We start from the raw sequence: 24,636 nt of genomic DNA, 5'->3' as shown, positions 1-24,636 counted from the left end.
TCTCACTTCTCTGTGAGCGCTTTGAGTATCTAGTTGATAGAAAAGCGCTATATAAATCTAATCCATTATTATTATTATTATAAGTTTATAAGTGCTTTTCGTAAGCCCTATGTTATGTGTGTATTTTGTGAGCTGTGTTTGTTCACACCTGCCTCCAACAAACACAGTGTGTGGCTCCAAGAAGCTATTGTGGCTTCAGGCTTTACTTTGAAATGAGTAGCAAAAGAAATAATATATATCCAGAAAATTACCTTGGTAGAAGTTAAAGTCTCCTTTTAGAATATTACATGAGTCTTTAAAGGGGAACTGCAGTTTTTTTTGGAATTTTGCCTATCGTTCTCAATAATTATGAAAGACATGGCGACGGATGGATTTAGTTTAATGCATTCTAAATATTAAATAAATGCGATCAAAAGTCTGCTTACAATGGAGCCTGTGGGAGCCATTCAATTCTGCCTATGGAGCCCCTAATCAAACACCCAAACACCTCTGTTAGGGTTGTATATAATTGATGTAAGTATATACGTAATGTAGTAACGGGTACGTTTATAATAATATCTATGTATTTTGCGCATTTCAAACATATGTGGCGCATTCATTTCAAAAACGCATCACAATGTTTGCTTTTTTTTTTTCTTCATCACTGATTTCTCCTCACTGCACACTTTATTGAGGGCCAACAAACATAATAAAACATCACTTACTGTATAAGGCCTGCTGTTATTAGGATGCGGACTGCTGGGATGTTCATATATTCCCATTTAGGTGAATAATGATTTATAATCCTCGCAAAGAAACTAGAGTGGAGGGCCGGGGAAGGAAGAAGCGCTTTTCATATCGTCCTCGGCAGTTGCAAGTCGTAAGTGACTGTCAAAGTGTTCCAACTTGTCGGATTACCACCTCAGACGTCTCATGTCCAGGTGAGATGCATGATTTATGATCTACAATAAACTTACAGGGAGCAAGGAAGAAAGAAAACAGCAAAGCACTCTCGGGAGACACGGAAGTGATCACTGCGACTGAGGCGAATCACGGCGCCGCTGTAAATAGTTTGTCCATGTTAGCACTAATAATAACAATATCACTAATACTTGGTTAATATTCAAGTCACAAAATGTAAATTGAGTAGTGTTGGCGCTTTTTGAATGGTTATTTATCTGATTTTATGGGCGGAATAGTAATACCCATCGGCTCCGCTGTGCGCAGACTTTTATTTACGATTTTTTATATTTACAATGCACTAAAAAAAAAATCCATCCGTCATCAAGTCTTTTATAATGATTGTAAATGATAGGCAAAACTAAAAAAAAAGTGCAGTTCCCCTTTAAATACCTGACATTTATTGTACCGTATTTTTCGGACTATAAGTCGCAGTTTTTTTCATAGTTTGGCCGGGGGTGCGACTTATACTCAGGAGCAACTTATGGGTGAAATTATTAACACATTACCGTAAAAATAATATTATTTAGCTCATTCACGTAAGAGTCCAGACGTATAAGATTTCATGGGATTTAGCGATTAGGAGTGACAGATTGTTTGGTAAACGTATAGCATGTTCTATATGTTATAGTTATTTGAATGACTCTTACCATAATATGTTACGTTAACATACCAGGCACGTTCTCAGTTGGTTATTTATGCGTCATATAACGTACACTTATTCAGCCTGTTGTTCACTATTCTTTATTTATTTTAAATTGCCTTTCAAATGTCTATTCTTGGTGTTGGGTTTTATCAAATAAATTTCCCCAAAAAATGCGACTTATACTTCAGTGCGACTTATGTTTTTTTCCTTCTTTATTGTGCATTTTCTGCCGGTGCGACTTATACTCCGGAGCGACTTATACTCCGAAAAATACAGTACTTAAAGGGGGTCTATTATGAGAAACCAACTTTTCTTACCTGTTGGTACCTGTTTTTGTTCATAAGTCACAAACATTTAAATCCAAACCATTGCAGAGATATTTATAAAACAATCTTGCCTTTCTCCATACTTTCTCCAAACGAGCCGTTTGGATTTTGCCCCATTTGTGACGTTTTTCCAATCGCAGACGTCAGCGAACATATCCATATACTGTATGGTAGAGACTTATTCAAAGAGATTTGTGTGCCATTGGAGTCAATAAGTTCCTTATTTTTCTCTATCCTCTCGGTGCGGGGCAGACTGGCTCGTACATGCACATGCATCCTCCGCTGTTGTCATTCGTAATAAGAAAGTGGCGTATAGTTCGAACTTATATCTGGCAGTAGACTCAATATGGAGGCGCTAAAAACTACAACATGGTTTAGTGTGTGATATGAAGATATTGTGGCTCCAGGCTTAATTTTAAGATGTGCAGCTAAGGCTTTCCCCCCGTGCAGCGGTGGGTGTATGTACAGGCTGGCTCATCTAGCTAAGGGTAGCTTTCAGAACAGAAGTGGTATCATGTCTGTGTTTGATGGTGATACACAGGCTTTAGGCACACATATCAGTACATTTCTGTACAATAGATAATCTACTGTAGTTGATTCGACTGTCGCAAAATGTATTAAACTTGTATTTTCCCCCTAGGTTGGCTTCATTAAGCCCCACCCCATTCTGACCCAGATGCAACAAGAAGCCACAGAGACTCATTTGACCTTTGACTCCTTCGTAATGCCCATGCGCTGCCCTCCCGTGCCCTGGACCTCGGCCAAGTTAGGTTCTTATCTGATGACACCCACCAAGCTGATGCGCACGATTGACGGGGCGACCCAGCATTACGAGTTGCTGGAGCGTTGCCAGAACCTCCATGCGGTCCTGGACTCCCTTAACCAGCTGGGTAACTGCGCCTGGAAGATTAACAAACCTCTCTTGGACATAATCATCTCCATCTTTAATGATCGGGGTAGCGACAAGTTAGACATCCCTCCTCCCATGTCAGAAGCCCCCAAAGTAACCCACTTCAACCCCCAGGAAGCCTCTCTCACCGCCAGCGAGAAGGCCCACTTGAAAAGGGAAGTGGTCAATGCCAGAAAAAAATGCAGTGAGATGCACAGCGTGCGCATGGACGCTCTATATAAACTATCCATCGCAAACCACATTAGAGACGAGGTCTTCTGGTTCCCGCATAACATGGATTTCCGAGGACGCACTTACCCGTGTCCTCCGTACTTTAATCACCTTGGAAACGATGTGACCCGGTCTGTGCTGCTGTTTGCAGAGGGGAAGCCACTCGGACCAAAGGGTCTGGACTGGCTCAAGATCCACTTAGTCAATCTCACGGGGTTAAAGAAGAAGAGCTCGCTGCAAGGAAGGCTCGAGTATGCCAACTCTATCATGGAGGACATACTAGACTCTGCTGACAACCCCTTGAATGTTTGTCTATTTTTATTTATATTTATAATTGATTGCAGAGTATTTGTGTGCTTTTAATCCCTCAAATAATGCATACTGCTGCATGACCTTTTTTCAAAGACTCCAGAATACAGTGGAACCCCACAGGATATAATAAACAGAAATAATCCAGGGTCTAACTGCCACCATCAGAAACTGTTAGTAATTTAGGTTTAAGCAAACACGTGAGAATATTAACTTCCACACAGGGGTAAAAATAAGTTAATCATTCTGAACGTTAATGGAGTGTGGGGTGAGCAGCTTTAAAAACTTGTGTCTCAGAACATTACTGTAAACACTAATTACTATACAAATGTAAAACTAACTTAAGCACTGTAGTACTGTATTAATACATTAAAACAGTGAAACACTGTTAACTCTATTGATGAATGAGGACGGCATATTAACAGCTGCGTCACAGAACATGATGAAAATTGACTGTCACACAAGTGTAAAAAGAAGTGAACCACTGCACTATTTATAAATGGTTGATTTATATAGGCTAGTAAGGTAAAGTTTTGTACCTGACAAGTTTCGGCTATCTTGCTTCTGCAGCCTTCCTCAGAGGTGTCTGGCTGCACTCGGGGGCGGTATGGCGTAGTGGGTAGAGCAACCGTGCCAGAAACCTGAGGGTTGCAGGTTCGCTCCCCGCCTCTTACCATCCAAAATCGCTGCCGTTGTGTCCTTGGGCAGGACACTTCACCCTTGCCCCCGGTGCCGCTCACACCGGAGAATGAATGATGAATGAATGAGTTGTAAATATGAATGATGGGTTCTCACTTCTCTGTGAAGCGCTTTGAGTGTCTAGAAAAGCGCTATATAAATCTAATCCATTATTATTATTATTATTATATTATTATTATTATTAGTCCATCATATTGTATATAATTGTTCTTTGACCTCAAAGCTGTTTTCTGCAAATTGATACCAAACTGTAAATGTTTACAATTTTTAATTATGAGGTTCCACTGTTCATCAAGTGAAACATTAATAACATAAATAACTTTTTATTTGTTGGAATACAGGATATGCAGAGTAACATGCCGTGTGCTTGTGTTTGTCTTCTCAGGGCAAAAAATGGTGGATGAATGCAGATGAGCCGTGGCAAACACTTGCCTGCTGCATGGAGATCGCCAAAGCCGTGAAATCTCCAGACCCTGCACAGTTCATCTCTCATTTCCCTGTGCAGCAGGTACCATTAATGTTCAATAAATGTCCTTAAATGGGTCTATTTAATGATCTTAATTAGTGGGAATGTCATATTTACCTTAACTATTACGTTGTTGCTCATGTTCTTGTACTTTGTTCCTTCTTTAGTGTTATTTGTAGTTTTAGTGTAATACTATAAGTCATTGTCAGTCGTTCGATAATGATTAATTACTGCTTATGCAGTAATTAACTTGTACAATTGTTAATAGCGACTAATATTAAATTGTATTGCCATTCATGTTCTAAACTGCACTTTTACCGTGTTATTGTTAAATCCAAAGACCACCTGAACCATCTTGAACCATTTTTATTTGTTTTTTTTTGTTGCCAAATAAAATTATAATTCAAAGATTAAATAATTTGTAAAATAAAACAATAATAACAATAAAATATGTAAAATGTGAAAAACATGTATAATATTAAATAATATTATTGAACGCCATACAGTCGTGGTCAAAAGTTTACATACACTTGTATAAAACATAATTTCATGGCTGTCTTGAGTTTCCAATAATTTCTACAACTCTTATTTTTTTGTGATAGAGTGATTGGAGCACATACTTGCTGGTCACAAAAAACATTCATGAAGTTTGATTCTTTGATGAATTTATTATGGGTCTACTGAAAATGTGACCAAATCTGCTGGGTCAAAAGTATACATACAGCAATGTTAATATTTGGTTACATGTCCCTTGGCAAGTTTCACTGCAATAAGGCGCTTTTGGTAGCCATCCACAAGCTTCTGGCAAGCTTCTGGTTGAATTTTTGACCACTTCTCTTAAAAACATTGGTGCAGTTCAGCTAAATTTGTTGGTTTTCTGACATGGAGTTGTGTCTTCAACATTGTCTACACGTTTAAGTCAGGACTTTGGGAAGGCGATTGTAAAACCTTAATTGAAGCCTGATTTAGCCATTCCTTTACCACTTTTGACATGTGTTTGGGGTCATTGTCCTGTTGGAACACCCAACTGCGTCCAAGACCCAACCTCCGGGCTGATGATTTTAGGTTGTCCTGAAGAATTTGGAGGTAATCCTCCTTTTTCATTGTCCCATTTACTTTCTGTAAAGCACCAGTTCCATTGGCAGCAAAACAGGCCCAGAGCATAATACTACCACCACCATGCTTGACGGTAGGTATGGTGTTCCAGGGATTAAAGGCCTCACCTTTTCTCCTCCAAACATATTGCTGGGTATTGTGGCCAAACAGCTACATTTTTGTTTCATCTGACATCACATGGACAAAGATAAGACCTTCTGGAGAAAAGTTCTGTGGTCAGATGAAACACAAAATTTGCTGTTTGGCCACAATACCCAGCAATATATTTGGAGGAGAAAAGGTGAGGCCTTTACTCCCAGGAACACCAATCCTACCGTCAAGAATGGTGGTGGTAGTATTATGCTCTGGGCCTGTTTTGCTGCCAATGGAACTGGTGCTTTACAGAGAGTAAATGGGACAATGAAAAAGGAGGATTACCTCCAAATTCTTCAGGACAACCTAAAATCATCAGCCCGGAGGTTGGGTCTTGGGCGCAGTTGGGTGTTCCAACAGGACAATGACCCCAAACACACGTCAAAAGTGGTAAAGGAATGGCTGAATCAGGCTAGAATTAAGGTTTTAGAATGGCCTTCCCAAAATCCTGACTTAAACGTTTGGACAATGCTGAAGAAACAAGTCCATGTCAGAAAACCAACAAATTTAGATGAACTGCACCAATTTTGTCAAGAGGAGTGGTCAACAATTCAACCAAAAGCTTGTGGATGGCTACCAAAAGCACCTTATTGCAGTGAAACTTGCCAAGGGACATGTAACCAAATATTAACATTGCTGTATGTATACTTTTGACCCAGCAGATTTGGTCACATTTTCAGTAGACCCATAAAAAATTCATAAAATAATCAAACTTCATGAATGTTTTTTGTGACCAACAAGTATGTGCTCCAAACACGCTATCAGAAAAAAATACGAGTTGTAGAAATGATTGGAAAATCAAGACAGCCATGACATTATGTTCTTTACAAGTGTATGTACACTTTTGACCACAACTGTACATGCATAGTATATGTTTTACAGACCGTCTTCAAACCGCTTTCTGACCATCTCTTCAGGATGCACCGTTTTGTGGGCGGTTTATTTGCGTGCTTCCACTTCGACTGCGTCTCTACCCCGTCAGCCATGTTGTAGTTTTTAGCGCTTCCATATCGAGTCTACTGACAGACATAAGCAGGAAGTATACTCAAATTTGTATTAGAAATGGCAACAGCGGAGAATGCATGTGCATGTACGAGCCTGTCTGTCCCACAACAAGAGGATAGAGAAAAAGAAGGAACTTATTGACTACAATGTCGGCCTCGCGCAAAGCTCTTCGGGTAAAGCTCTAACATATAAGGAGATATCCGCTGATGTCACATGTTGGAAAAACGTCACAAGTAGAGCAAATTCCAAACAGCTCGTTTCGAGGAAGTATGAAGAAAGGCAAGATTGTTTTATAAATATCTCTCCAATGCCTCCATCGTTTAACAATTTCGGGACTTGTGCAGATTTTAAATACACAAAAACAGGTACCAATAGGTATAAGACAAGTTGGTTTTGCCTTGTAGAAGTCTAGGTGGAAGGGCATTACAGTAGGAAGTTAGCAGTTATTAACAGAAAATTAACAAGTAGAATAATAAGAGTATAGAGAGAGGATAATACAACAGCAACTGTGTGTCACCTAAGTCCAGGGCAAATCGATCCATAAATTGTTAGTGTTGATACCACAGGTAGTATCAGTGAATGATTGATAACAGCGTGATTAGGTCGATCATTTTTATTTTTTCCAAAATCTTTTTTGTTTTTTTTATTAATGTTTACAAACTCAGGGAATAATCCCCTGGATACATGGTAACTTTGAGGGCAAAAATATCTGGATTTAAATGCTTTTGTGTAGTGATTGTGTACTATTCACGTTGTTTTGATCATATAAAATACAAATAACTAGTTTAAATATTGTGTTGACATTGTTAAACTGTCAATAGCACTCACCATCAATACATTGACAAATGTACAGTTAATACATGTGATCATATCACTGTTGATATCGCCCGATCTCACTCATTAATGATTGGTATCGGCAGCATAAAACCCTGATCGGAACATTCCTATTGAAACTATTTTTATTATTCTTACCTTAATTTTTTTATTTAATAGTATTTTTTATTTATTTAATCGCACTTTTAGTAGAGTAGGCTAAATATTAGAACAGTTTATATTTTTATGAAATCCCGATTGTAGCTGAGATAGGCTCCAGCGCCCCCCGCGACCCCGAAGGGAATAAGCGGTAGAAAATGGATGGATGGATGGATGGATGGATGGATGGATATTTAATTGGATCACGTTAGTACACTAATAGTTGTTTAGAAAACTGTTCTAACCCCTTACACTAAATTAAAAAAAAAATCTACAAGGTTTTAACCACCCTATGTAGGGACAGCAAATGATTGCCTTGGCTCTGAAACATTATTCTCATGTTATATATAATATGGCACAATATATATACATATATATATATATATATATATATATATATATATATGTATATATATATATAATATGGAACATGAGTAGCCTGAAGGAAATGTGATGTATTTTGCAGTCAGGACAGCAACATGACCACAAGCGTTACAGCAATATTTACGCTACTGTATGTACACGCGGTCTCATTGAGAACGCTCACTCAGTGCTTCATGTTCTACGGAGGATTACTATGAATTAATTAAAGTGATTAGAATAATAAATGAAAAGCTGGTCCTCTGTTAATTGTCTTGAGGGTTCGTTCCATCACGCTGATTTATGCACCGTCCAGTCTAGATTTTAGCCTAATGACATGAATGTCATAAATTTAAGTCAGATGCTGTATACTTAAATATTGTAAAGTTTTTTTTTCTTTTTGTTGCAAACTGAGTAAACAAGTTTGACCATTTCTAGGTTTTGCTGCTCCTCTTATTTATCTTCGTGACATGTCATACATTCTTTTAATTGCCTTGCTCCCCTCTGCCGCCCATGTCTCAACCACATTGCTGCTTTTATCTCCTTGCACCCTTCCTCTTTCTCTCTAGGACGGCTCCTGCAACGGTCTCCAGCACTACGCCGCCCTCGGTCGAGACGTTATCGGCGCCACGTCGGTGAACCTTGTGCCTTGCGACGTACCCCAGGACGTGTACAGTGGAGTAGCACAGCAGGTCAGCCTATACTGTACATCAGGGGTGTCCAAAGTGCGGCCCGGGGGCCATTGGCGGCCCGCAGCTAATTGTTTACATGCCCGCCACCCATCCATCCATTTTCTACCGCTTATTCCCTTCGGGGTGGCGGAGGGTGCTGGAGCCTATCTCAGCTACAATCGGGCGGAAGGCGGGGTACACCCTGGACAAATCGCCACCTCATCGCAGGGCCAACACAGATAGACAGACAACATTCACACTCACATCCACACACTAGGGCCAATTTAGTGTTGCCAATCAACTTATCCCCAGGTGCATGTCTTTGGAGGTGGGAGGAAGCCGGAGTACCCGGAGGGAACCCACGCAGTCACGGGGAGAACATGTTAACTTCACACAGAAAGATCCCGAGCCCGGGATTGAACTCAGGACTACTCAGGACCTTCGTATTGTGAGGCAGACGCACTAACCCCTCTTCCACCGTGCTGCCTTGCCCGCCACCCATTCTGGAATAAAAAAAACATAAAAACAAGTGGAATGAGGTGAAATCTAACTAGAAAAAGTTGCAATGTTGACACAAAGCTACCATGCAGGCTTTTTTTTTTCTTTTGTCTATCTTTATTTTTCTTTTTTTGCCATAGCTCAAAAAAAAAGTAATAATCAATGTTATAATGAATTATTGACCTATTCAAGGCTCCAATTATTTCAAATACTTCACTTTAAAATGTTTTATGTGGAAAATATTGCACAAAATATTGTGTGGTTGCCATACAAAAACAACATTTTCTTTGACAAAAGAGCATAAAACAAACAAAATAATAGTTCAAACGTAAAATCGACAGATATATATGAAGTTGATCTCGTAACTTAAGTGTTGAAAGTAAAAAAATAACATAAAAATGTATCACTTTATGAGTGGGGCACCTTTTGGATCCCAACTATATTTAATGGGATTTTATTTATCTTTTCACTGTGATTACTCAAAAATAATAATGAATTAAAATCAATGGTGTCCTGCATTATTGATCTTTTTACGGTTCTAAGTACTTCACATCAAACATTGCTTTCTGAATGTTTTGGGCAGTGGGGGAAATACTGCATATTTCAGTTTTATTATAAAAAAAAAAAAGTTGTCTTTGACAGAAAAGGCATAAAACCTTTTTGGTTTTTTTTAAACTTTATACCAACCTGAAGTTGATATACCGTAGAGATTTACTGTAAGCGTTAAATAAAAATAAATAAATAATAATTTGACTTGTTTTTAACATTTTAATGACTTAGACCCTTTATGGTCCCCGGGAGCCCTAAAGGTAAAAATAAATAAAATAAATCCACATATTTTGTTATGGTTTGAAAATGAAAAATATCAAAATGGCCCCCGCATGCTTTAATTTTTCCGTGTTTGGCCCTCATTGGAAAAAGTTTGGACACCCCTGCTGTACATACACTAACTCAAATGTACACCCATGGCTCACAACATTAGGTAAAGTCAATACAGTAAACTCTTTCCATTCCAACCACCATTTTGTTACAATACAGTTTTACAATTTTTTTTTTACAATTTTCAAAAGGTTTGCGTGTACTAAAAGACGAGCAAACTTGATAGCACACGCAAAGCTGATCTATTAAACGTGTGTCTGTTAAGTGAACAGAATAAGGCTTGCAATCCACTGAGTGTCTCTTTCTTCAATAATATGCTAAATAGACGCTGATCATCAGAACACCCACAATACTGGGAGGAGAATATGCAAATATAATTATTTGGCACAAGCAATGTGATTCAACAACACTCATCACCGCTTTGCAAGCACTATTTAATGTTTTATTTAGCACCTGTGAGAAGGATGCGCACACTGACAGTTCCACACACAGCTGCAAGATCAGTTCTCGCGCTGCATAGACGATGGACAGATGAAAGTCCTCTGTCCTGCATGTGTGTGGCAACATTTTTGACGGTCAGAGATAAAAAATAATATCCGACATATTGTAGACATATATATTGTCACATATATGTCAGGAACATCATTTTATAATTTTATGACTGCCAGAGAACTTAAAGGCCTACTGAAATGAATTTTTTTTATTTAAACGGGGATAGAAGATCCATTCTATGTGTCATACGTGATCATTTCGCGATATTGCCATAATTTGGCTGAAAGGATTTAGTAGAGAACAACGACGATAAAGGTCGCAACTTTTGGTCGCTGATAAAAAAAAGCCTTGCCTGTACCGGAAGTAGCGTGACGTCACCGGAGGAAGGACTCCTCAATCAATCAATCAATCAATGTTTATTTATATAGCCCTAAATCACAAGTGTCTCAAAGGGCTGTACAAGCCACAACGACATCCTCGGTACAGAGCCCACATACGGGCAAGGAAAAACTCACCCCAGTGGGACGTCGGTGAATGACTGAGAAACCTTGGAGAGGACTCCATATGTCGGTAACCCCCCCCCCCTCTAGGGGAGACCGAAAGCAATGGATGTCGAGTGGGTCTAACATAACATTGTGAAAGTCCAGTCCACAGTGGATCCAACACATCAGCGGGAGTCCAGTCCACAGCGGGGCCAACAGGAAACCATCCCGAGCGGAGACGGGTCAGCAGCGCAGAGATGTCCCCAACCGATGCACAGGCTAGTGGTCCACCCGGGGTCCCGACTCTGGACAGCCAGCACTTCATCCATGGCCACCGGACCTATGCAACTCCCCCTCGCAAGGGACAGGGGAGAAGAGGAGAGAAGAAAAGAAACGGCAGATCAACTGGTCTAAAAAAGGGGGGTCTATTTAAAGGCTAGATTATACAAATGAGTTTTAAGATGGGACTTAAATGCTTCTACTGAGGTAGCATCTCTAACTGTTACCGGGAGGGCATTCCAGAGTACTGGAGCCCGAATAGAAAACGCTCTTTGGCCCGCAGACTTTTTTTTGGCTCTGGGAATCACTAATAAGCCGGAGTTCTTTGAACGCAGATTTCTTGTCGGGACATATGGTACAATACAATCGGCGAGATAGGCTGGAGCTAGACCGTGTAGTATTTTATACGTAAGTAGTAAAACCTTAAAGTCGCATCTTAAGTGCACAGGAAGCCAGTGCAAGTGAGCCAGTATAGGCGTAATATGATCAAACTTTCTTGTTTTTGTCAAAAGCCTTGCAGCCGCATTTTGTACCATCTGTAATCTTTTAATGCTAGACATAGGGAGATCCGAAAATAATACGTTACAGTAATCGAGACGAGACGTAACGAACGCATGAATAATGATCTCAGCGTCGCTAGTGGACAAGATGGAACGAATTTTAGCGATATTACGGAGATGAAAGAAGGCCGTTTTAGTAACACTCTTAATGTGTGACTCAAACGAGAGAGTTGGGTCGAAGATAATACCCAGATTCTTTACCGAGTCGCCTTGTTTAATTGTTTGGTTGTCAAATGTTAAGGTGGTATTATTAAATAGATGTTGGTGTCTAGCAGGACCGATAATCAGCATTTCCGTTTTCTTAGCGTTGAGTTGCAAAAAGTTAGCGGACATCCATTGTTTAATTTCATTAAGACACGCCTCCAGCTGACTACAGTCCGGCGTGTTGGTCAGCTTTAGGGGCATGTAGAGTTGAGTGTCATCAGCATAACAGTGAAAGCTAACACCGTACTTGCGTATGATGTCACCCAGCGGCAGCATGTAAATACTAAAGAGTGCAGGGCCAAGAACCGAACCCTGGGGAACTCCGCACGTTACCTTGACATAGTCCGAGGTCACATTGTTATGGGAGACGCACTGCATCCGGTCAGTAAGATAAGAGTTAAACCAAGACAAGGCTAAGTCTGACATACCAATACGTGTTTTGATACGCTCTGATAAAATATTATGATCGACGGTATCGAAAGCGGCGCTAAGATCAAGAAGCAGCAACATAGATGACGCATCAGAATCCATCGTTAGCAATAGATCATTAGTCATTTTTGCGAGGGCTGTCTCCGTAGAGTGATTTGCCCTGAAACCGGATTGAAAAGGTTCACAGAGATTGTTAGTCACTAAGTGTTCATTTAGCTGCTGTGCAACAATTTTTTCGAGAATTTTGGAAATAAACGGAAGGTGGGAGACCGGTCGGTAGTTTACCATGAGGTCAGGATCGAGTTTAGGTCTTTTGAGCAGAGGATGAATAACCGTTTTTTTGAATGCTAGGGGAACAGTGCCGGAGGAAAGTGATAAGTTTATAATATTTAACACTGATGGACCTAATAATACAAACAGTTCCTTGATAAGTTTCCCATTGTTTACAATGCAGCGAGAGAGATTCGGACCGAGAAAGCGAAGATTACCCCATTAATTTGAGCGAGGATGAAAGATTTGTGGATGAGGTAAGTGAGAGTGAAGGACTACAGTTCAGTGCAGGACGTATCTTTTTTCGCTCTGACCGTAACTTAGGTACAAGGGTTCATTGGATTCCACACTTTCTCCTTTTTCTATTGTGGATCACGGATTTGTATTTTAAACCACCTCGGATACTATATCCTCTTGAAAATGAGAGTCGACAACGAGAAATGGACATTCACAGTGACTTTTATCTCCACGACAATACATCGGTGAAACACTTTAGCTACGGAGCTAATGTGATAGCATCGTGCTTAAATGCAGATAGAAACAAAATAAATAAACCCCTGACTGGAAGGATAGACAGAAAATCAACAATACTATTAAACCATGTACATGTAACTACACGGTTAATGCTTTCCAGCTTGGCGAAGCTTAACAATGCTGTTGCTAACGATGCCATTGAAGCTAACTTAGCAACGGGACCTCACTGAGCTATGATAAAAACATTAGCGCTCCACCTACGCCAGCCAGCCCTCATCTGCTCATCAACACCCGTGCTCACCTGCGTTCCAGCGATCGACGGAAGGACAAAGGACTTCACCCGATCATCCGTGCGGTCGGCGGCTAGCGCGTCTGCTATCCAAGTCAAAGTCCTCCTGGTTGTGTTGCTACAGCCAGCCGCTAATACACCGATCCCACCTACAACTTTCTTCTTTGCAGTCTTCATTGTTTATTAAACAAATTGCAAAAGATTCACCAACACAGATGTCCAGAATACTGTGGAATTTTGAGCTGAAAACAGAGCTTTTTTGTATTGGATTCAATGGGGTACCAATACTTGCGTTTCAACGATTGACGTCACGCGCATACGTCATCATATATAGACGTTTTCAACCGGAAGTTTAGCGGGAAATTTAAAATTGCACTTTATAAGTTAACCCGGCCGTATTGGCATGTGTTGCAATGTTAAGATTTCATCATTGATATATAAACTATCAGACTGCGTGGTCGGTAGCAGTGGGTTTCAGTAGGCCTTTAAAGGGCTGATTTAAACAAATTCAGTTGATGCTTTTTGGTGTCCTTTAGTATTATTTTAATGGCATTGGTTTTTTTCATATAGAATATATATTATTAAAAAACATTTTTAAAATAATTCTTGGATGCAAATAACCTTCTTTAAGTAAATATTTTTTTATAAAAAAAAGAAAAGTGGTTTCATTGTAGATGCACTGCAGGGCTGCTTCTAAATGCCCATAAAAAGTAGTAGCCTCCATGTCTTCTGCATGTTTGAAAACATAGCAAAACGCCACAGGTAGGAGCATAACATGAATGTGCAGTAAATGAGTGTTTCGGTGATGATGCCTTGTATGGTACACGCAAAATCCTCATTTAAATAAAGCGGTCTGCACAACTTGTCAATTGTACAGTCTTTTAGTAAATCGCACGCAACATGTTCCCTAATAGTACATGCTATTTTATCGATTGCACACGTTGTTTAGTGTGTGGTGTTTAGATCTTAGACCCTATGTTTTCTCAAGGGACAATAATATAAAAATTAAACTGGGATATACTTTACAGTCAGTCCACTTGGTAACACCTGGGAATCATTGACATAACACATCCTGCATCTGAGAGGTCTCTTAAACATGGGGGTGTTTACTGCAGGAGGGTTGTGAAATGTTAGGTTGATTACACTTTTTAATATATTTACACACTGTAGTGACCAGATTAATGGGCCTTTAACAAAAAAGATTTGCTTTTAGTTACAGCGCGCGGAGGAAAGCGACAGTTGTGTGTGACAGGCTGCCGCTGCTCACTACATCAAGTCAGACAGCGCCAGCAGTTTTACAACTACAGGAAGACTTTATGTCTCCACAAAGTAGCTGTGTGTCATGGAAGTGAAAATTAAAAAGCTCTGAGAAGATAAACAACTTTTTACCATATTACTTAAGTAAAAGTCTTAAAGTTTTTGACATTTATTGTACTTAAGTTTCAAAAGTATTTAAACAATGTGTGTATTATCACTTGGGCTGCACTATTCCACATTTTTTCAAACCTGATCCAATTTCAATACCCAAATTTGGATATCAACCAATACCATAGTTATAAGCAGGATATGTTCTTCTTCGTGCTTAGGGTTGCTATGTCAACAAACAGGCATACCATCACCAACTCAACTCTTATTTTGCAGTAACGAGTTAGGATCATGGTTCAGGGAAATGTATCAGAGTAAAAGTATCCATTTTATGTAGGAAAAGATAAAGTTGTGAGAAATATAAATAATAGAATAAAGAACAGCTATGTAAAAGTTATACTTAAATATAGTAGCGCAGTATACTGTATGTACTTTGTTACTTTACAACACTGGTATTAATGTTTATAAATGCTTGAGTGGTCATTGATTCCGTGCTGTTACAAGATCTGGGAGGAGAAGAGGAGGTTTCTGACTAGCCTGGGTCAATATTTTAAGAAGGTTGGCACGGACGCCTGAAAGACATCAACAGGGATTAAAGAGAGTAGACACAACTGCACATCAACCAGAGGAATAAAAGTGTAACTGTAAGCCTTCTTATTTCATTATTATTTTTGTATGTCTTATAAATATTAATATTGTTATTTGCCGGTAGTCCAATGCATTCGGGCAGGATGTAGCACGCAGCGTTTTTATTGTGACGCTTGTGTGGTTGACTTTGAAGCGCTGTAATATTTATGTAATGTGTGACGTGACCGTGAGAGAGACAAAGTTGGATACAAATAATCATCTCAGAAAAGTAGCTCACATAAGAAGTTGTTCTCTTGTTGTATTATTTAATTTAATTTTAAATGTCCTTCATGTGTTCTGTGTACAGGTTGAGTGACTTGGGAGTTACTTTATGTATATTTTAGGTAGCTATACAAGCTGACTAACACTATAAAACTTTACTTACAGTACATCACTTTCTAGAAATGGAGCCCATTCATATCCCAAGGACAGGAGAGTATTGCATTATTTCCTGGACCATTTTCCCTCTTTTCAAATGTAAATGTTGACAGGTAGAGTGTGAGCACAATCGTTATCTTACACTACACATGTTAGAATTAATTTTCCCCCTCACTGAACCACAGCTCCACAGTCACGTTTCATGGCGCTATCACTATTATGCTGTACTTTCGAAGCAATCATGTTAGTACTCACCTGTGTTGTTGGCTATTTTGTCAATAATGACTGTGTTTAGTCATTTTAAGTACATAGTAAATATGTACTGCATTACAAGCTGTACAATGACTACTTTAAAGCATATTCAAGTATACTTTTTTTATAGTATTGTCCATTGAGAAGATGATAAATGTGAATTATGTATTGTATGTGAGGCACATCAGGCAGTGATTGTGTTTTTACCTAGCATCCTTTTGTGTTGAAGGTGGAAGAGTTCCGAGCCCGGGATGCTGGGACTGGCCTAAAGATCGCCCAGATCCTGGAGGGTTTCATCAGTAGGAAGGTGGTCAAACAGACAGTGATGACCGTGGTGTACGGGGTCACGCGTTACGGGGGAAGGCTTCAGATCGAGAAGCGGCTGAAGGAGATTGATGAGTTCCCTAAGGTACAGCATCGAGCGAAGGAGGAAGGTGGGGTTTTCCCCTCATGCTGCACTCGAGTTTATTTATAGCACAGGATCTCCGCCGCTATATATGGGGCACTTCATATGACATGTATAGTCTCTGGAAGGTATGAAGCCCTTTCTACCTTCTCCTTTGCCCTGCTGCCTTCTGCATACGCGTACACATATTTATCTCTCAGATGACAGTATCTGACTGTAATTTCATCACATTAGGTCATGCACCCAAAGACAGTCCAGTCGCTTTCACCTTGACACCAGTGATGCACAAGACAGCAGCTTACTGTATTCCCAGTCATAATGCGATGAAATATAATATTTGTATGGTTGTATCAGGAGGGTACAGACAACAGATATGTGATACTATGCTGTGGCAGTATTTTTAGATGCAAATGGAGGTCTGGACACAAAGGGCTGATATTCTGAGTGCTGATAGGAACTAGATGACCACATGATCAGTGCATCTATTATTACAGTACGTGAATGTTGTTGCTAGTGACTTTTGCATCATGTCCCTAATTGCTTCAACTGGGATTATTTTTGGACTGATGACAGCAGGCTCGAGGGAGATTAGAACACCGTTTCATATTAGCCTGAATTCTGCACTACCTATTTACCAGTTACTTTTAGTAAATGATATATCATAGTATAATCCAATGTGTCTATTTCAGATGTATGTGTGGGAGGCGTCTCATTACCTGGTACGTCAGGTGTTCAGTGGCCTTAAGGAGATGTTTACAGGAACCAGAGAGATTCAGGTGGGTGTTTTTCCACTAAAGTCTTCATTGAAGTCTTCACTGCCATTCAATAAACTCACACTACTTAAACCAGACTAAAATATTACTTCTTAAGGTCCCGGTAATCCTGTTTTAACTTTATAAACTACCACGAACTGGACTCAGTGTGTCTACTGTCAATCAAAGACCGTGTGGCTATTTGGATCACTGCCAGTTTTGTCAGTGACACCCTCCTGCTAGAAGAGGCGGGATTTAGGATATCAACATTACACAACAAAGACAAAGAGGAAACTTGTCATGACTGTTACTAAAGCACATTTGTTTATGTACTCACATTGAAGGGTTGCCACCACAGAGTGTTGGGATCCAAGTTCAGTGTCTTTTCTCTCCCTAGTCAGTTAACCTTAAGTACACAAATAAATAATGCTTGTAAATGATTGGAGATATTTTTTGTTGCCTAGCAACTACAAATAATTGAGATGGAAAAAGTCTCTAAGGGCATCTTGTGGACATCAACTGTTTGATAGCGGAGAACCCTGAGGATACATTGGATACATAGCTGTGAAACTGTAGTTTTTATGTGCAAAACACAGGTCAGTTTTATTTGGATAATGTTAATATTTTTTTGTTTGTTATAACAAGACTTGAGGTAACAACATGGACCAAAATGGTGTTACAATTTAACATTTTGATTCATTTGTGACATTTTTTGTAGATTTGTTGCACAGTTATAGAAAAACCTACAAAACGGAATGCTTGGATACGGCTGGTTGACCTTCAATTTTTTCTAAATTAATTTGTTCGTATGTATTGTAAAACATTTATTAACTGTACAGATTAGGTTAAGTACCTTAGTCCCAACTGCGGAAAAAATATAACAAAAAAATTAACCAGTGCATACTAAACTAAAGAAAGCAAAAATGAAGGCAAACTAAAAACCTTGTGTTTGCAGAGGGATACTGTCACTTATGCCACATTTGATTCAGTCCTTTTTTCTGTATTTTTTTGTCAAATTGTAGATCATTTTCTGATGAAACGTCTGGCAAGATATACAGATCAGTTTCAACATGCAATGTTTGTTTTTTTTAATCAATAACTGCAATTGTTGGATTTTACATTTAATCTACATGTTTTTCTACAACATGTTAAATTTTCACAAATTAAAAAATAAAATCATAATCTCTGTTTGTACAAGGTTTTAGATATTACTGAGTTGATATTACCGGTAGTTTTAGTTTAGGCATGACAGTATTATGACATGTGCAGGAGGCACTTTGGCCACTGTGTAAAGGGCCGCTGTTAATAGGAACTGTTGGACATAACGCCACTCCTCTTCAAACAACATAAAAGCCTAAAATATATTTTACATGCTTGACTCGTCAGAGAGTTTATATGTATTGAAAATGTTTTGTCATTTTCAACTATACATCAATGCAAGTGTGATTAAAAGAAATTGCAACACAATACAATACAATTTTAGATGTAACTCACTGCTAAGAGTGCAATTTTTAGAACAAGCTCAGGATCGACAAACATGGTCCTCTGGGTATCGTTGAAATAAGCTTTACACTGTAACAACTATTTTCTTGCAAGAGTAATGCAACGCATGCTGGGAAGTCCAGCATTAACTCCCAGCGACGTTACATTATTCTGGAGCATACTTTTGGCAGCAATGCAAATTGCACAGTTGAGCTTACCTTATTATTGACATCTAATTGTTTTGTTTAACCTATATAGTATCATAAACAATTGGCGAATGCCTGATATACATTGTGGGCTAATCAATATTATGTAATTGCAATTGAGATTTGATCGTAGTTCACACAATATACCATAGTCAACTTGTGATGAGTAACCTACAGCATAGAGAGTGATTTTTCCTACTTATTAATGACTACACCCTGGCACCATTAGGTGATGAAAAACTGCCTACGGCGTGCATTCATCACATGGGTTCCATTTATAGCATCGGGATATTCACCTGGCGGGGGCATTGTGTGCATTATCTTTACAAGCACAGCAGGGCCCGGCACGTTAATAGACCGAGCGCCCTCCGCTCTGGCACTCTTCCTTTGGGGAACATGCTGGGACAGCCCTGGTTTGAGATAAAGAATTCACTGCCGCGCCACAGTGGCGCCAACGGCCTGACACTTCCTGTATATATACGATCAATCCCGTCGCTGACCTCTTTCCTTCTTTGAACACTTCCATTTATTCTCAGCACACTCTACTCCTTGCACCGCCTCCTTTCAATCCACTCATTGATCAGTCAGTCTCTAAGTATCTAGTTAGTCCATCCGTCACTCCCCGGCTATCTCCTTGTCACTGTTGCGGGCTCAGACAAAGATATAAGAAGGGAACGGGGAAGACGGGGCCTCATCCATCTTCCTTACAGCTGTGTGTGGACGAACTTATGGCATTACTCGGGCTTTTATTCTTGAAGCTCAACTGGGAGTTTTATGAAAATCACTTTGCAGTATTTGCAGCAATTCCTCACCTGTTTCTTAACAAAGCCAGCAACATTTTTTTGCACCAAAAAAGTCCTTAATAGATTTGTATAACACCTTTGTACTGGCGTACTGTATGCATTGACCTGATCGCTGACCGTGTAACAAACCACACCGCCTTTCAGGTAACCATCTGCAGTTAAAGTAAAGGAGCATATGCGCTCAAAATAAATTGTGTGATTAACCTGCATTGATACATGATTGGTGTGATAATTATTTGTGATTATACGCATGCGTTAAAGCGTTAAACTTGACAGCAATAGTCACTTCAAATATCTGGAGACTAGTGCAGAAGTATATTACAGGTTTATTCTCATAAGTATATGACACAATTCTAATAAAAATACAGCTTTAATCTTATATTACATGTTCTTTTTCAAATAATAATATTACTTTATTCTTGTAGGAGTATACATTATTATTTTTTTGTTGCGTGGTCCTATTTGCGAATAAAATAAATATGTATTTTAAATACTTATAATGTTCGTTAACATTGTTTTATTGGCATTACTATTTGCAGTTCATACAAAAGCTGTATAAATAACATGTATTGTTATTGTTATCTTTATTATTAAGGATTTTGAACTTGTAGAATATTTTTTTGATTTGTTTTAATTGCTTGAGCATTTTTACATTTATTTTAAGTTGTCTTACAGCTCTAATCTTAATTATTTGATTGTCTACCTTTTTGTGTTGCAGGACTGGCTGACAGAAAGTGCCAGGCTAATCTCCAAGACGGGTCACAGCGTCCAGTGGGTGACGCCCCTTGGTTTGCCCATTATCCAGCCCTACCACCGCGCACGTAACCAAGTGGTAAGCAAACATAACGAAAGGCCAGAGTTTATAAATGTGAACAACTATCTCTCTAGGCTGAAGCGTGTCGCTTGTCAGGAAAAAAAGAAAGAAAAATGCTTTGAAAAAAAGACATTATTGGCACTTTTCATGAAAAGAAAAGAACATAGATTCAAGTTTAAACCACTAAAATCGTCCCGTATCCAATCCATGGCCAGCTTCTTGCTTCCCTCGCTGTGCTTTGGCAAACAGTCCATTGAATTGTGGGCACTGCCAAAATGTGGAGTCCAAAATCATTTCAAATGTGATATTATTAGCCTTTTTTTGATGGTTCTCTTTATACTGTACTAAATGCACTCAGGACTTTGTTAATTTAAACAGCGTGTGCAAACTATAAAATTGCATATACTATTAGAGGGCGTGTGATCTATTAAAACTCTGTGTCCAATTGATAACTGGTGCATACCACTCTGCTTAAATTAGGTTTTTGCATGTACTACCGGCATTATGTGCCTATGGAAACACTTATTTACCTCCACATTCATGTTATTGTGATCTCCAGCCTCTGAACTATGTAAGACATATAGGACAGCAGAAACTATTTTAAGTACGCTGATGATGCGCTCTGCGGGGAGGTGGTGAACCATCACGAAACCGCAGCGTATTCATGCGTCTGGAATTAGCCAAATGCAAGAAAATTATAATGCAAGACATATATTCAATTAGAAGATACAATAATATTTTTTCTTAATGAAAAAACAAACACCAGCAGACACCGAAGTCTGCATCTGTTGAATTAGTTTTAATCAGCCCATAAATCACCCAGCACATATAAAATGATACAATTATATTGCTGAATAGATGATATGCCCAATTTTTTTTTTTTGGACAGTTCATATATGTTGACATACACATGTATGGCGAAAGATTCCCTGTCCAGTTGTTTTTGCAGCGCAATCCCTTTCTTTCTCACAGCGTGTGCGTAACTGTGTAAGTTTACAAATACTTTTCAGATGTGCAAAATAAACATTCAAAATACCGTATTTCCTTGAATTGCCTCCGGGAATATAGTATTCGCCTGCCTAGAATTACAGCCGGGTCAAACTCGTTTCACAAAATAATTAGCGCATGCTTGGCATTTCCGCCGGGTCAAATATGAGTCATTAAATGACTCCCGCCTCCTGGTGGTAGAGGGTGCTAGTGATCCTTCTTGCGACTACCAGTACTGCAGAAGACCGGTGCTGCAGAAGAAGACAACAAGCAGCAAGCGTGAGCAGCGATCGTTTGCTTGCACTTTTACCATGGAGGATTACATATCTAAAATAAAACAGTTTTCTAAACTGGACTTTCAATCGAAGCAGGAGGTAATAATTAAAGGAAGATCTCCAGAGACTTTTAAAACTGAAGAAAGATAAGGAAGACTGCCTTTGATCAGAAGCAGCTGCACATGTACATCATTTATAAGTAAAGGTAAGACCATAATAACGTTTTTTTAAATTAAATGTGCTTTTCATGATAAGGTAAGCGCCGGAGTGAGAAGAGGTTTTAAAATAATTAGCGCATGCTTGCCCATCCCGCATGCTTTTGGTAAGCGCAGGAGTGAGAAGAGGTTTTAAATTAATTAGCGTCCCGGCGGCTATTCAAGGAAATACGGTAGCTCTCACAGAACAGTTTCAGCTTAATAAATCACATTGTACATAATGAATAATTATATTTGCATATCTTCTACCTAGTAATGTAGGCGTTCTGATGATCAGCATATACGCTATCCTGCATATTCATGAAGACAGACGCTAAATGGATGCGCTCCTTATTTTGCTCACTCAAGAGACGCAATCCTCCGCTCATGACCTTAGTAGATCTGCTTTGCGAACACTATCAAGTTTAGCACACGCAAACATTTAGTAGATCAGGCCTATCCTGTCAATGAAAGCAAGCTTGAATGATGGCACGTGTTGTCATTCCTGCATCCTTTCGATTTTGACCCAAAATATGCAAAGGTGTGAGGTCAAAAGTCAGCAAAGTGCTGATGTCGAGTCATTCAACTTTGGATGTAGTTGTACTGTGTTGTTGCTGTCAGGGAATTAGGCTTCTTTAGTCAAGACAGTTCCTTTCTCCTAGGGCTGGGCGATATGGCCTTTTATTAATATCTCGATATTTTTAGGCCATGTCACGATACACGATATATATTTCGATATTTTGCCTTAGCCTTCAATTAGCACTTGATGCATATAATCACACCAGTATGATGATTCTATTCTTGTTCATACTGCATTAATATATGCTAATTTTAAACTTTCATGCAGAGAGGGAAATCACAACTAAGTCAATTTACCAAAACTGTATTTATTAAGCAGTGGCACAAACATTCATGTCATTTCCAAAACAGAAAGTGCAAATTGGCGGAGACATTTTAAAACAAGCTATGAGTGCACTTTTGTGTATGATGTCACTAGGATGACATACTGTATCAAAAACAACACTAAATTAAAGTGCACTTTTTGTCCAGAACGCCACTAGTTTAAAACAAATAAAGTGCACTTTTGTGCATGATGTCACACAAGATATTTCAATAACTGTCAAAAAAAATTAGCTGCATAATAAGAAATCAAATAGTGTATGTTTTTGCTATGTGGTAGGTTCCTGCGGACGTTATCTCCTTCAGTTTTTGACTATTAATTTCATACGGTGTTGATGTGGAAAGGGTTGCTTGGGCATTTTGTGGGTGTGGCACCAGCCGAGATGTTGACATGCGGAGTTTCAAGCACTCCTTATTCTCTAGCGGGTGACTTTTCAAATGATGCTACAAATTAGCAGTGCCGCCACTTTTTGTAGCAACGCTTTTGCCGCATACTTTACATATTACGGTTGTCTGTTCAACATCTTCCCGCTTGAAGCCAAACCACCGCCAGACGATGGACCCCGTGCTGTTTTTCTTGGGAATTCATTCTTCCTTCATTTGTTACCAGATTCGCACCTTCTTTCTCTCGTATTACCACTCGCACCACAGCTAACGTTAGCCACGCGCGACAGTATGTGACGTATTTAAGAAGGTGCGCTTGTTTTATGTCTCTGTGAGAAGGAGAGACAAGAAAGAGTGAGAAAAGCCTGTAATGTGTAATGCCCGCAGCTAAAAGCAACTGCATTAGAACTTATACTCGAATATCACAATATAGTTGTTTTTGATATCACACAAGACAAACCCGCGATATTCGAGTATATTTGATATATCGCCCAGCCTTACGTTCTCCTAAAAAACATTAACACAAATCTGCAAACAAATAGTGATTTTACAGTGTGCTTGTGTCACTTGATCAGTGTTGCTATGCTCCCATGTCATAATGGGTTTATTAATTTTTTTCTGTTTTCATTTAGTCAGCTTTCAGTGGTTTTCAGCATCTTTTGGTAAGTATGTTTTGTAACTGCACGTTAGTCTGGTATCCGCTAGTGTTGCTTAAAGAGCTGGATGCTTTGCAAGTTTGCAGGGACAAGTGTTCCGGCTAGACAGCGCTGATGGTGGTGTGCGATTAGTTTGAGTGGACCTAACCGTAATGGAGCTCAACAACATCATTAAAGTTGTTTGTCACTATGGAGATCCTGACAGCGGCACGTCTGAGAGATAAATGTCAGCGTGCCAGCATGTCTGTAGATAGCACACCGGGATGTGTGTGTTTATAATTGCTAATGTTGTTTAGACTCATTGTATTGTTTGTCCTAATTTTGGCAGTCTATTTACAAGCTCCTAAGATGGAAAGAACATAGATTGTGTTAGTGCGTGTTACATAATTTGGAAAAAGCCTGAAAGATTGCAACCTCAGGCTTATTAGCTAAATAAATGGGAGACATATGGCATATGCCAAACACATGCATGCAGCAAGGCCATAAGAAAGCCATGTATGCTGTCCTCTCTCTTAAATATGACATCAAGCAGAGGGTT

At 39.2% G+C, this 24,636-nt stretch overlaps 1 protein-coding gene across 2 annotated transcripts in view; it reads left to right on the top strand.

Moving 5' to 3' along the window:
- Positions 1–24,636, top strand: part of polrmt (polymerase (RNA) mitochondrial (DNA directed)) — a 96,751-nt gene that overhangs the window by 27,989 nt on the left and 44,126 nt on the right. For both annotated transcript variants that reach the window (XR_009824824.1, XM_062039501.1), the window contains exons 10-15: positions 2,552–3,337; positions 4,425–4,547; positions 8,660–8,782; positions 16,469–16,648; positions 17,335–17,421; positions 20,607–20,720. Coding sequence is in view for 1 of the 2 variants with exons in the window: in XM_062039501.1 (XP_061895485.1) it covers positions 2,552–3,337; positions 4,425–4,547; positions 8,660–8,782; positions 16,469–16,648; positions 17,335–17,421; positions 20,607–20,720 (1,413 nt within the window). In the remaining variant the exon portion in view is untranslated. The remainder of the gene's footprint in view (positions 1–2,551; positions 3,338–4,424; positions 4,548–8,659; positions 8,783–16,468; positions 16,649–17,334; positions 17,422–20,606; positions 20,721–24,636) is intronic.

This window comes from Entelurus aequoreus, linkage group LG27, assembly GCF_033978785.1.
Source record: "Entelurus aequoreus isolate RoL-2023_Sb linkage group LG27, RoL_Eaeq_v1.1, whole genome shotgun sequence".
NCBI lineage: Eukaryota > Metazoa > Chordata > Actinopteri > Syngnathiformes > Syngnathidae > Entelurus > Entelurus aequoreus.
Note: the sequence above shows the minus strand (reverse complement) of the source record. Positions and strands in the feature narration are given on the sequence as shown.